This window comes from Peromyscus eremicus, chromosome 1 (assembly GCF_949786415.1).
Source record: "Peromyscus eremicus chromosome 1, PerEre_H2_v1, whole genome shotgun sequence".
Classification (NCBI taxonomy): domain Eukaryota; kingdom Metazoa; phylum Chordata; class Mammalia; order Rodentia; family Cricetidae; genus Peromyscus; species Peromyscus eremicus.
In genome coordinates, this window is record NC_081416.1 from 34,947,405 (window position 1) to 34,961,705 (window position 14,301).

General features: G+C 42.0%; 1 protein-coding gene across 1 annotated transcript in view; it reads right to left on the reverse strand.

The window, feature by feature from the left end:
• Positions 1 to 4,002: 4,002 nt before the first annotated feature.
• Vldlr (very low density lipoprotein receptor) overlaps positions 4,003 to 14,301 on the reverse strand; it is a 33,624-nt gene continuing 23,325 nt past the window's right edge. Inside the window, exons 10-18 of the mRNA XM_059259427.1 lie at positions 13,690 to 13,861; positions 12,890 to 13,108; positions 11,238 to 11,356; positions 10,014 to 10,153; positions 9,583 to 9,724; positions 8,337 to 8,483; positions 6,948 to 7,445; positions 5,878 to 6,047; positions 4,003 to 4,754 (exon numbers count right to left, since the gene is read on the reverse strand). Coding sequence (XP_059115410.1) covers positions 7,333 to 7,445; positions 8,337 to 8,483; positions 9,583 to 9,724; positions 10,014 to 10,153; positions 11,238 to 11,356; positions 12,890 to 13,108; positions 13,690 to 13,861 — 1,052 coding nt within the window. The 3' untranslated portion in view covers positions 4,003 to 4,754; positions 5,878 to 6,047; positions 6,948 to 7,332. The remainder of the gene's footprint in view (positions 4,755 to 5,877; positions 6,048 to 6,947; positions 7,446 to 8,336; positions 8,484 to 9,582; positions 9,725 to 10,013; positions 10,154 to 11,237; positions 11,357 to 12,889; positions 13,109 to 13,689; positions 13,862 to 14,301) is intronic.

Genomic DNA, 14,301 nt, shown 5'->3' on the forward strand with positions numbered 1-14,301 from the left:
TGTGTTCATGGGCCTTCTGAGGCATCCCATGCTCTTAAATCATATTCTTAGTATCAAGTGTGATGTTGAAAAGAGGCAAGACAGTTTCATGAAAGTAATTTTGTTCAAGACATTCCTTTCTTCCCAAGTGTACATGTCAATTGAGAAACAGCCAGGTGTTAGGGCAGATTCTAGAACAGTTGAGATCAGTTTTGAAGTCACAGCACCATCACTCTGTGAACAAGCCACATTCCCTCCTGTCTTCTCTGGTGCGTTGTCCCTTGGCTACCTTGGAAACCGAGAATTACTGTGTGGTAGCATGCTTTCTCCTAACATGCTCTGCTAGAAACGGACGTGATGTCTCCAAGTTCCTGCAGGGAATCTGTATCTTTTGCTTTAAAGCTATCCCTTGATGGCTACCAAGATACTAGATTTAAACGAGCTCTACCACGCTGTTCTGGTACCATGTTCATGGTGCCATGCCGGCTTTATAGTTCTGGGCACCATCTTGCTGGATGGGGAATCTAAAACAATTGAGAAACTGCAGACATGCTCTACAATCTGTAGGAAAGGAGACTCAGCAAACATACAATGTGATATCCACCTTAACATTTGCACGGGACAGCACCCTCTCCCGAGACCATGGCAGCATACTTAGTTTGGGATCTTACACGGTTTATGTCCTTAGCTTTCACATCTGCAGAATGAAGATGCTTTCCTATTAGGGTTACTGTGAGGATCTGATAAGACAGGAGAACACTTTATTTAACACGACATTAAGCATATGGTAAGAACTGAAGGGTCATTACAAACATTTAGCCATTTAAAGACTCTGCAGGTGCCAATATGTGTTTCTACGTCCTAAGAGAAGCAGTCAAAGATGGAGGTAGACACATACATACCAGCTATGACTCTAAGGTTTAAACCATATCATCCTTTAAGGCCTTCCACCTGTATGAGGTAAACATCTTTCCTGAACTTCAGACTTCGGTGTGATGGGGAACAACCATTCAGGGTGAGGAAAGGCTCTTGTTACTCAATGAGTGAATCTGCCTGCAATGCTCACTGGTAGTCACTTATCAGTTCTCAGGCTGTGTAAGAACACATACTGACAGCGATAGTCAGTACGTTTGCCCATACACACCAAATGCCAGACACTGTGCTGAGCTCTTGGACTCCTCCATCCCACTGTCCCAGTGCATCCCTATCATCTCCATACCACAGAGATGCTTGGGGACTTGCCCGAGCTAGCACACCCAGGACAGAGAAATGTGTGCTATTGACATAACGTGTAGAACTCTAAACACACCCACCAAGCTGCCCATCTAACTTTGCCACCAAGCACAGCCAAGAACCAGCCATTCTTGAGATATCCTAGAGTTCCTGCCGAGCCCACCTTCCCCACGCTCTCCCTGTCTCACACTTGTCTCAGGGTCCACACAGACACACACAGGAGGACTTAAATGGACTCTGCATCTGTGGTCCCACTTCATTCCTGTTTCTTGGAAGAACCAGGTTCAGAAACACTAAACAGATTGAAGTGACTCTGTAAAGAGATGGGACACATGATCACAAACCTCAATTTTAGACTCTCTACTAACTAACATTCAGCTTTTCATTGGTGAAGGTAGGTAGGAATGAGATTCATAAAAAAATGGTGGTTATTGTCCTTTCCATGAAGTTCTTGTGAGCTAGAAACCTCTGTGCTGGATGTGAGAAAAACAAGCAAACAAACAACAACAAAACCTGAACCATGACTGTCTCATCTTCTAGGTCATCTCCTTCCTCCTTGAAAACAAGATACCTTCGCAGACTTTTTTTCCATTTCTAGAATTAGCCCAATGTAAGGGTCTAGACTATGGCTACAATAGGGACGAAATTCTCAGTCTTTCCAAAGAGGGCAAAACATTGGCTTCAGAAATGAAGGGCTCAAAGTTCTGGATCAGGAGTAGCATTTTGTTTTGTTCTTGAACCTAAGTAAGCAAAAGGGTCTGTGGTTGCTTTATTTATTTATTTATTTTGCCAGAAGTGAAAGAAAGAAGTGTGACATTTATTTGGGTTTAAGGGAACATACTGTTCCAGTAGGCAAGATTTTACTAGGTAAGAATGCTAGGAAATCAGTTCTGTTTAACTACATGATACATGGGAAATCCACCAGCATCTTTGGATGAGGGTGAAGTTAAAAGCTAGACATTAGGTGGGTCTCAGATTTCTGCAATGTTTCCAACTGAAAAGGGACTCCTTTAACTGGTCAGCAACTGTGCCATTTAAAACCTGCATGCTCATTTTTGAGAGGGGATGTCTGCCTTCTAGACATAAAATGAGTCAAGGCAAGTGCCGAAGTTGAAGCCTCAAAGAATTACTTTGCCCTCTATTTATCCAGATCCAAAGGCTCAGAAATGATGCCAAATCTTCGAAGTAGCTGTTAGAATATTCTAAGGGAACCAGTGATCTACTGGGCCTGCTTCTTGCCAAGGAGCATGTAGCTTGCAACAAACTCTTAAAATTTTGGACTCCCAGAATTGGTTGAATTTCTTTACCAGGGTCCACAAATCTGTTGATTTGTCTGTCCTTTGCAGGTATTCCTCAAGTGCCTTGAGGTTCCACTCACTGTGGCCTCATGTGACAGGCTGGTTTAATTATAAATATCCTTTCTAAGAATTTGATGCTTCACGGTTTACCTCTTAATGAATTATCCACTACATTAAACTCTAGAGATACAGCCAACTTATGTCAACCTTTCTCACATACAGTTTTCAAGCTCTTGTATGGGTGATAAAGGTCAGGGTTCTCATCCCTCGTGAACTGTTGTCCACTGAATCACTTAGCAGTCTCACCAGATAACTAACCTCTCTAGCAATACTCATCAACGCTCTATCAATATTTAAGCACTTCATTTTTTTTTAAATGGCTTTGTGCCTTTTAAAATACAGCAAGTTCTATCTAATGCTAGGCTTCTGCAGAGGAGACAAGGTTTTTAAAAATGAGATGACCTCATCTGTTTTAGATGCTAGCTCAGTCATTTCATCCCCAAGGATCCAGTACCCTTTCTGCTGTGCCCATCTCACAGTGGAGTTACTGGAGCATCTCGTCTGTGCTTTAAGCCTTGCATCTTTCTTCAGTTCTAGATGTCTTGAGACGTCAGAGTAAGGACGTGATGGCCAATGTGATGGAAAACTCAGAAAACTCTCCCCTTGACACAGTACCCCTTTTCCACCTCCAACTCCCTAGCTGTTCTCCACACAAAGGTCCACGAATTCTCCATAGGAAGAACATGTCTACATGTCTGATGCTATAGACCAGCAATGTGTTGAACACATTACAATTATAATCTCCATGAAGCCACATAAGAATAGTTTTTATCAAACTTTAGGTTATATCAGAACTATATGAAGAGTTTCCTGGTCCCCATTACTGGGGTTTCTGATTAAGCAGGTTTGTGGTGAGGCCCAAGAATTTTCATTTCTGTTAAGTTCCTAGCAGTGATATTGCTGTTCCTGGGGCATGCTGAGAACCACAATTTAGATTGTTTAACAACAATGCTGCCTAGTATCCTTCCTACCCATCTTCACGGTAAGACAAGTCAGGCTCTTGTAAGAGTAAACCCTTTCCCATGCCGTGGAAGGCACTTATCTTTGACCTACAAATCATGACAGAACATGGACAACAAAGCACGAGAACTTGTGGGAATCTTAGCATGGATTTCTAGATCATTGTGAAAAAAAAAGAGAAAGAAAGGAAATCTTCTGCAAGCAAAAGGAATTCTGGGAAGACAGTGTCTTTTATAAAATAAGAAATACGTGAACTGGGTGTAGTGGTACAGACATGAGACATGTAATCCTTGAAGTTAGGAAGCTGAGGCAGGAACACTGCAAGCTTGAGGCCAGCAAAGAAGGAAGGAAGGAAGGAAGGAAGGAAGGAAGGAAGGAAGGAAGGAAGGAAGGAAGGAAGAAAGGTTGATAAATTTGGGGGAACAAATATTAAATGGTAGCTATTTCTTTAGTTAGTACTTGGTTGTATGGGCTAGGTATACAACACCAAGAGCTATAGCTCAAATGTCTAAAACATTTGGTGATACACAGGCTGTTCCCAGTTCATTTTAGAGGAATAATCAAAACCATGGTTAAGCTGTGTGGTTTAATTTTTTTTAGCACTTGAAAAAAAAATGTACAGTAGTTTGAAGTCAGTCTTTGCAAACCTCCACAGAGGTCAAAGATTTCATTCATACGTACAAAATTAGTTTACAAATTTTTTTTTTTTGGCAATTTCATCTTAGTAACCCGTTTTATCCTATTGCCATTGTCCCAAACATTGAAAAAGTTTACAATAATTTACATAGAAATATCTTCAAAGTGCTTAAGAATAGTGATTGTTCTCTGGGATATGTACAGGTGGCCTATACAATGTATGTACAGGTGGGAGTCACTATAGCACAAGGTTCATTGCTGGACTATGGCTTTCTAGGGAAAGTGCATATTTGGCCAGAGATGGCAATACTGTCTAGAGATCCAAGGGTTACAGATACTTGGTAACCACATCCAAAGCTGAAGTAGAATGTGACCAAGAATATTTACAAAAGTAATATAAAAATGGTCAAGGACACAAACTTGATCCGTGGAAAGATATCTTGATGTTCTTCCAGATGGGAGGAAGAAAGGAGACTTCAGCGCTGGCTCGGTTACCATTCTGGAGTGGAGTGTTGTTGGCTTAGACCTCAGAGGTCAAGACTTATTCAGAGGTCAAGCCAGATCATCATCTGTGCTTACAACTGATATCTGCAGAGAAGAAAAAGGTTCAGGTGAGCTTGGTGGTTACTCCCTGTTAGCAGCTCTATGAAGTGGACTTGGGTTGGCCATTCACAGACCCAAAGAATTGCAGGCCAGATACATGAATTGTATTTGTTCCCAGCCTGAAAATCTGAAACCCAAAAAGGCTCCGAAATCTGAAATTTTCTGAGTGCCACCATGACACTATAAGTAGAAAATTCCACACCTCACCTTATGTTATTGGTTGTGATCAAAATGAACACACATTAAAATGTTGTATAAAATATCTTAGACTATGTGTATAAGAATACATGAACCAGATGGATTTTTTTTTTTTGTTCAGACTTTTTGTGTATGCGAAAACTCCAAAATTCATGCTCCCTAAAAAAAAATCCCCAACCCTGAACACTTCTACCACCAAAGTATTTCAAATACGGGAAAGTTAACCTACACCTGCTTGCTAGAAGAAAAAAAACAAACAAAAACAGTATGCCTGATTCTAAGGAGTGTAAATCTTGGAAACAAATGTGAAAAGACACCTAACGTGGACTGAACACTATTCCATGTTCCCCTGGAGAACGGGCAAGGGCAGTGCTCCTGTTCAGCATGTTTCACTCAGCATGGTGCTGAAGTGGAGGCTGAATGTGTACTTGGGTCTTGAGGGGAGGAACAAATGATTGCAGTTGCTGCTCCTGCGGAAAGCTGGCTCTCCTGGGTGGGATGGAGCACCTCTTGAAAGAAAGCATTTAGTACTTTAGGCTAATTGAATCTTATTCAAGCTACTGACTTTCAGCCAACTCCCCTATATACAATCCTCATAGGGCCATCCTGATTTACCTTTAGCTATCCAGGATGCAGGAATTGAAGTTTAAAAACAAGCCAGTTGGTTCATACTGTTATTTACAAGTCATTTTTATAATGTAAAATAATGAGGAATAGGACTTACCTGCCTTCCTCTGTGGGTGAGATGCTTATCAACTGACAGACATTTAGCATCTAACATGCAGCCAGTGGATAAAGTGTCCAGGGACTCCATGATCCTTCCCAGCCCAGGTACCCATAACTAGAGGTTCTGGCCTCCTTTGAAGAGACTCATGTCAAGCCACAGTAAATACAGACAAAGCAGACTTACTGCTGGGTACGTGTGTCCCACAGAAGCACTGTGTCTACCAATGTCTATTGAGAGGTCCTCTTCAGTGGTCTTTAAGTACACAGGATTGTCAAAGTTCATGCTTTTCATGTTTTTATGTTGCCAATTCCGCCACATCAAGTAGCCACCTACTGCTGCCATTACCAAGAGCACTGAAAAACATCACAAGTGAAGTTTAATAGGCATGGATCTAGGGTAATCGATGTTAATGAAAGTTCCATGTTTTAGGGAAGGTGGAATACAGATGATACAAAATTTTGAAGTAAGTTCAGCCCAGTGGTTGTGTGAATACTTATACTGGGGCTTTCCACACTGGGTGACGTACAGAGTCCTGAGTCACAACCCTGGCCACCTTCATGAAAATCACAGAAGCCTTTGGAGTGCCAGTCAAGTGGTCCTGGTGTATTAGGGAAGCGAGTAAGCTAGGTCAAAGAAGCCATTAAATCAAAGTGCCTTAGACTTCACAAGCCTGAAAGCAGCTTTATAGGACCCTTTCCCCTGAGTTTAAAAACTTTACTTTAAATTTATCCTTTATGGCCAGACAGTGGTGGTGCACACCTTTAATCCCAGCATTCAGAGACAGAGGCAGGTGGGTCTCTGTGAGTTCAAGGCCTGGTCTATAGAGCTAGTTCCAGGGCTATACAAAGAAACCTCTTTCTGAAAAAGAAAAAAAAAACCCTCCCCCACAAAAATTTACCCTTTATGAATTTTACAACTCTGTCAAACAAGCATTTGAACCTTTGTTGACCTCTTTGTGATCATTATATACAACAAATGGGACTAGAACAAAATTCTTGCTAAACTAGCTTCCAATATGTAGAGATAAGCAAGGCTAACAAGCTCAACCCAGAAAGCAGTAAGACTTTTTAGGCAATTGGTGAATGTTCACTGGTGTCCACTGTCATGTGAAAGATACTACTGAAGAGTAGGTACCAGACAGTTGAGGGAGTGAATGCAATTCAGTGTCTCATGTGTTATGACAGCATAAGAGACCACAGAAAGGTGGCTGTAGATGAACTAGAACTGTCTGTATGAGAAGTGAATGTACTTACAAAGAGGAAGGATGGCCCAGGCAGCTGAAGTTCCTTTTGGGGGAACGCTGACCTCTGATACTGCTGTGGTCACGTTGATCCCTGCAAGGACATACAAGAAATCGGTCTATCATGATTTGAATTGAGACTTAGAAATCTGCCCATCAGGTAGATGTCCTCATACCTTTGTACCTAACATTGATCTCTACTATCCACTATAATTCCATAGCAGAAAAACTTGGGATTAGAATTATTTGAGTTACATGGCCATTTCACCAACAGGTTTAAATAAGTCAGAGAAATCCAGGATACACAGGTTCTGAAATCTTTCAGGCACAAGTAGCCAGTTGGGGCAGAACCAGTAGTTAAAGGCTGCATTAATTATTTAAGCGGCAGTTAGTTGAGATTAACAGTTTGCAGTACTGGACCCAATACCTCCAGGAACCAGTCCACTAGTACGTAGAATGTCTGTTGTGTTGATATCTTTTGTCTCACTGTAAGTCACAGGAGTTGAAGTACCTGGATTATAAAAACCAAGAACCTGGTTAAGGCTAAGTTTCCTGTGTGGCTGGCTGCATAGTCCAGAGAAATCATGTTGGAGGGTTATTTTAACTCCAGGAAAAGGGACAACCCACTGTAGAACTAAGTTGTAAAGTGGATGTATCTGAATGGAGAGAACTAGCCAGCTTCAAGCAAAAACCAGAAACACAAAACTTTGGGCAGGGCAGTCAGCATGTGGAATTTGACAATGCAGAAAGATTCACAGCCACACAGATTCCCTCTGAACAAAACCCCAGGCTCCTGAAGGACCAACAGATGTTCTAAAAATGCTCTGGTGTTCTATGCACATCAAGTGGTCCTGCACCTATTTTCTCAGGAAATCAAGATGCAGAATGATGCTAATTAAGACATCATTGTGTGAGCACCTCGTTTACAATAAGCAAGTTCAGCCCACTGCTTAATCAAAAGCTGAGAACAAAATATTAAAATTCAAGTTCTGACTACCCGAGAGCTTAAATTGATGTCATCTACTGAGGTCTGTAAGTATCCTGCAACCATGGCCTCCTTCCTCAAATGTCTTCATTGTTTTTATTCTGCCTTTTGTGGAGGACTTGAAGTACCTGAACATTGGCTAGCTCAGAGGTGTTACAGAGTGATGGGTACAAATCAGTGTGTGGTACATTGACACTTTGGTCATGGATAAACTCATCTGATGTTGAAATGGGACACATGTCAGCTCCAACATACTGATACAAATGCCTGTTGTGCAACACCACCACCTAATATTCTATAGTCGATTTCAAAAGTGAACTACAACAGAATTTCTAGAATGCAGGCAAGTTGTCGTAGGCAGTGTCTTTCAGTGCTTGTTATGTGTCTTGCCTGTGGCTGAGATGCAGAAAGCCTTACTTTGACACGCTCGTCCATTCTCCTCGAGACTGAACCCATTGGGACAGGAACAGGTATATTTTGGAGAGTGGTCACTAATCTGTGGTGCTGGCAGGCAGAGGTATTCACATCCTCCATTCTCCATATCTTCTTCACACCAATTTTTACCTAGTCAGGAGAAAAAGGTCCTTTACAATAGGCATTGCAATGTTAACTATCTATAGTCTCGATAGAGCTTAACTTTGTGTACTCTGTCAATCTTTCAGGAGAGACTAACATCCCTGCAGACTGTCCATCACTGATGTTGAATGGGTATCAATCAATGTACTGGAAACACACTCCAAAGATACCAGAGTCAGAGGTTTCTTGGAAGTAGAGTAAGAATTTTGTCTTCCACGGGTTGGTGTGGAGGGAGGTGAGGGACCAGGCCTGGCTCATACTGTTTGTTCAAAGCTTAGAGTAAAGGGTCAGAAGAAGGAGACAAGTCATATTTTCCTGGCATTATATTGACAAAGTGAAAGGGAGCTCAGCCACAGGGAGATGTGAGGATCTCATTTGATAGGCAAGCCAGTGTTCTGGGCAGGAGAAAACATGACTAGATACATTTGATGATTTGTTAAATCCTGTATAAGATGTGCCATGGGGAAGAATAGGTGTTACGGGTTAAGTTGTGTGTCTCTATAAAATTCGCACATTGAAGTCCTAACTGCCAATGTCTTAGAATGCAACCTTATGTGCAGATATGGTATTGACAGAGGTAATCAAGTTAAGATGAGGTCTTCAAGACAAGAAGAGAGGTCTGGGATAGAGCCTTCCCTCAAGTCCCTGAAAGGAACCAATTTACTAACACCTTGACTTAGGACTTTCAGTTTCCAGAATTGTGAGACAGTAAATTTCTGTTGTTTAAGGCATCTGATTTGTGGTACTTTGTTACAACAAACCTAGAAAACAAATCATAAGGACAATCTGTGGCCTGAAGGCTACTGCGCAAGCTCGTACAGTAGGCTTAGCAATGGGAATCTAGAAGAAATCGAGATGAAAACTATGCCACTAAGGGTTGAAAAGAGATAAGAGCTGACTCGGAAGTCATTTTTCCAAGATGGCTGGAAAAAGATACCAGACATCAGGTGTGGAGTTTAGCCTAGAGTTCAAGAGGACAAGAGGACATTTTAAAGGAGGTTGAGTAGCTAAGGAGCCAGTAGGTAGTAGGTGCTAGATCACACTACTCCTTTAGCATGGTCATTAAGGAGGGGGTTTCTCATGTTACCTGGTGGCTGAACGAGTTCATGGTAGACAATGATGTCTTGGGCATCATTGAGGTTATTGACTAGAGTAGCCAGCTCTGACCCAGTAAACTTATTGGCACCATACACTGCTTCATTTTCTCCATCTATCCAGTAGACACGATCCTAAAACAGAATCCTGACAATTAGCATGTGCATCCAAGATTAGCACAAATCAAGATCTAATATCATGATTTATTCATCATGTAATGGGGTAAGGTTATTGAATGGTTCTCTGAGACATTGAGTATTATGGGTAAGAGAAGCAAGTTCATGTTTCTTGAAGTTCTTTGAGGACTTAGTGTCCAATGTGTACCAGTCTTTAGGTAAAAGTTTTTCAGTTGCCTATTGTTCCCTCCTCTTCCCATGCACCTGTTCTAAGAGTGCCCTCTTAGATGTGAGGTGCACGTCTTACCTCAAATATTGTGAGTGCAAGTGGATGAGCTAGGAACTCCAGAGACTTGAGCACTATCCTGCGATCTTGGCCATCCAAGTCCACACTAGACAGCATGTGCAGCTTGGAATCAAGCCAGTAGAGGCGGCTTTTGACGAGGTCTAGGCAAGAAGATAATTGACACAATAGGAGCTGTTGATGCTCTGGCTTCTATTTAAAAAAATCCAAAGAATCTACTCTGGTTTCTGGTTTCTTTTCTATCCGGAGTTCTTAGTGGGGACACCATAATACTTGTGAAGCCAGTGATAGAACCTGTATCTGCATTCTCTCTGTGGGGGTGGGGGGGGCAATGGGATTTCTAAGACTCTCAAAGTCACTGACTGGGGATATGTTACTTTATAGAAAGTGTTTTAAAAAAGGCTTGTAGCATGAATCTTAAAAGTTCTTATTAATAAAATCAAACCTGAGGCCAGTTATTAGGGTGAACACTGGAAGATCAGAGAGAAGAACAAGCCACAGCTAACCTCACCTGGCCAACTTCTTAGCTGATCTTGTTTCCTCAGACTGGAAGCCTCTGTGTCCTCATATCCGAATGGCTCTCAGCTGAACTGTGCTGCTCAAAACCTAAAAGCTTAACCAGCCAAATGCTTCTAGTTTCTGGTCTTCACGCCTTATATATCTTTCCTTTCTGCCATCACTCCCTGGGATTAAAGGCTCGCTTTCTGGGATTAAAAGCGTGAGTCACCATGCTTGGCTGTATCCTTGAACAGATGGATTTCTGCCTCTGGAATGCTAAGATTAAAGGCGTGTGCTACCATTGCCTATCCTCTATGTTTAATATTGTGGCTGTTCTGTCTCTGACCCCAGATAAGTTTATTAGGGTGCACAATATTTCGGGGAACACAATACCACCTCAAAGGCTTATATTTTTCACTTCTTCCCAGATAATTCAAAAGGAAACAGTTGCAAGTTACCACCCAGGAAAGGCTAAGGCACCCATGCCTGTGGTGTTCCATATGAAAACCCCCAAGATCCAAGATTCACTGAGTTTCCACTGTATATTAGACCAACTAGCTGACAAGCCAGCCATCCTGGCACCTGTAATTTGTTAAGTCCACCATGTTTGTTCAGCCCCTCTCTCTGGCTACAGACGGAACTAGGAGCCTCATCTCAAATTTACAATGGGCATACATTTAAACAGGATGAAGAGAGTTACCAGTGAAGGAGCGAGAAGGACATACATACCAAGTGTAATTCCATTAGGCCATTGGATGTCCTCAGTCACCAGTGGACGCCTATCAAATCCATTCATCCCTGCTTTTTCTATTTTAGCTGGCTCGCCCCAGTCTGACCAATAAACAAAGCTGGGAAGAGTTAAACCAGAAACGTGCCTTAGTGGCTAAGAAGAAAGAAAGCTGTGACTTAAATCCAAAGCTTAAAGGGGGGCACAGAAAACTCTTGTGCTTGAGGCTCTCAAGATAAAGGCTGATGCTTAAGGCTCTAACTATGTTTTATGTACATGAAATTGAACAGCGAGAATGGACAAGGGTTGGAAGCACAGCTCAGTGGTAGAGCACCTGGCTTGCCATGCTTGAGGCTCTGGATCTACTCCTCAGGACTATAGAAGACAATAATATAATGTCCAAGTTATAGCTGTGTTAGTCTGTGTTGGTCTGATGTGTAAGTATCAGCCCAAAGTCCCAAGGTTGTACATTTCCTTTCTAAAGGCATATTCTTTCAGATCTATGAAGGATCCCTTTTCTGTAAGCTCTATAGAAGGAGCTTGGGGATTATGTTCTAATAATCTAATAATAATCTAATAATTTCACAGGGACCAACTGTGAGGCTACAGTTGCCTTTTTCCAAGCTGCCTACCTTAGTGAAATATTTTGACAATAGTCTGTTCCTTTCAACTGAACTTTCACACAATTTGCATTTTTAGATGGAAGCCTTGAGGGGACAGGGTTATACAAATACCAGCGTTTTCTTTGAGTCCTAGATTTGACTACCCAGAGCTAGCCAACCCAGCAAAGTGTTCTCTCTCTCTCTCTTTCTCTTTCTCTCCCTCCCTCCCTCTCTCTCTCTCTCTCTCTCTCTCTCTCTCTCTCTCTCTCTCTGTCTCTCTCTGTCTCTCTCTGTCTCTGTCTCTGTCTCTGTCTCTGTCTCTCTCTCTCTCTCACACACACACACACACACACACACACACACACACTATTTGTTCAGAATCTGAATGGACAAAGGATTCAGATATCATTTTGGTATATGTCATACATGAAATTTAAAGCCTCACTAATGCCGTCATGCACCTGAACAGTCAGGAGTGAGATTGGGAGGCACATCATACATAAGGGCTGCCCCAGGACTGCTCTGTATTTTGTTACAACATTTTTCTTTTTACTAATGTACCTTCATTATGTATCATGATTGGTCTCAAGAAGATGTTTTCATTCAAGTTTATCATGTACACAATGGAGTTTTATTTACCCATAAAGAAGAAGGAAATTATGTCATTTTGAGGAAAATGGAGGCAACCGGAGGTGATCATATTAGGTATAGTAAGACTCCAACAACAAATATCACATCTTTTTTTCCTACTTGTAGATCCTAGATTTCATAAAGATACATAAATTGTGTGTGTGTGTGTGTGTGTGTGTGTGAGAGAGAGAGAGAGAGAGAGAGAGAGAGAGAGAGAGAGAGAGAGGAGACATGAGATAAAGAAAGGGAGTTAGCTGGAGATGTACAGGGAAAAGTGGGATGGGCTGGACAATGAACAGTGTCATTGATGTCTTGAACCAGATAATTCTGTTCCTGGGCACTCTTAGGTTGCATGAGAAAAGCTCCCAACCTATGTGGCTAGCACTCAAAAGGCTAAGTGAAGGAAAACATAGAATACAAACCCAGACAACGGGTCCACAGCTATGGAGGCAGGCTCTCGCAAGTCAGAATTAAACAGGAACTTCCTCTTGGCTCCGTCTAGGGTAGCTACTGAAATAGTCTTAGAAGCCGCATCAGTCCAGTAGATGGTCTTGTACACCCAATCAACAGCAATGGCTGCAGGATTATAGACATTGTCGATCATTTTAAAATGTCTACCAACTTTGTCATCAATTGAGGCACTGAAACAGAATAGGTCACAAGAAATTTAAAAGTTGTCACCATTGGACCCTGGAGAAGGGACTTTCTGCTTATAAAATGGTCAAGGACTTTATTCAGAAAGGACCCTAGGAACCCCACAGCTCTCCACTAAAATTATTCAGCCATGTTGCTTAGGGATGGAAAATTAGCAATATTGTAGCTTGTCTAGTTGTGGTTATGTATTCTAGATGCAAAGAAAGCATTTGACTCAGCTGCCATCATCCCAAGTCTACAGTTTCCACTGAGGAAAAGCTACTACCATCATTTCTGTTTGTAGCAAGAGAAGACAGTTCACAATTATAGAAGGAGAAAATATGAGGAATTCAGATGTCATCTGTAGGCATTGTCGCCTTTTCCTTCATGGATGATGATTCATTCCTAAATAACAGCTGACAGTAACTTATTAGCTGGAAAACCAGTGTTGGGTTTAATACTCCCAACTGAGTAGATGGTAGACTGGAGCCACAGACAATAGAAGCCCCATCCCCTACCCCAATCCTTTCCACAGGCCCAATGACAGTGACTTTTATGTCCAGATGTTAGAAATGCAAGTGAAAGTTACCTGAAGATGGCCTTTTGGCTTAGATCAGCCCAAAATAGCTTCTGAGCTGCAATGTCAGCATCGAGAGCCACCGTGTTTCTTAGTTGTTCTACAAGTTGGATGTATTCCTTCCTCTCTAGGCCAATCTTCCTGATGTCTCTTCGATTAGTGAAGATCAGACTTGGCTCTCTGCCTATAAGACATAAGCCAGGTTGATTTAGGTTTGCTATAAAGCAAGATCTTCTAAGTCACTGCCTCTCCACAGAGGACCACTTCTAAAGATACTGCTGAACATCTCAGTAGTACCCAGCCTGGAGTTCAAGCCCCCTGGGCCTGTTAGTACTTCTACCCTATTTAGGAAGGCAGTCCTGGGGTTACAGCATTCAATAGTAGGGTGGCTGATAAACAAGATATTTGTTTGCATTGTGCTCAGTTCCAGAAGCAAAAATGAAGCAAATATGGAGACTCTTTGTAGTATCCTATGCAAAAGGAAAGACCAGGGCAGATGCATGGGAAGGTGATCTGCCTTACGTTATCCTGCTGCGCTAGTTTAGTAGCATTGCTCTGGGGTACGACTTTATGTGTAGGTTGACTGCTGCAGTCACCGGCTGTACCTTTTAGAATCACTAACTC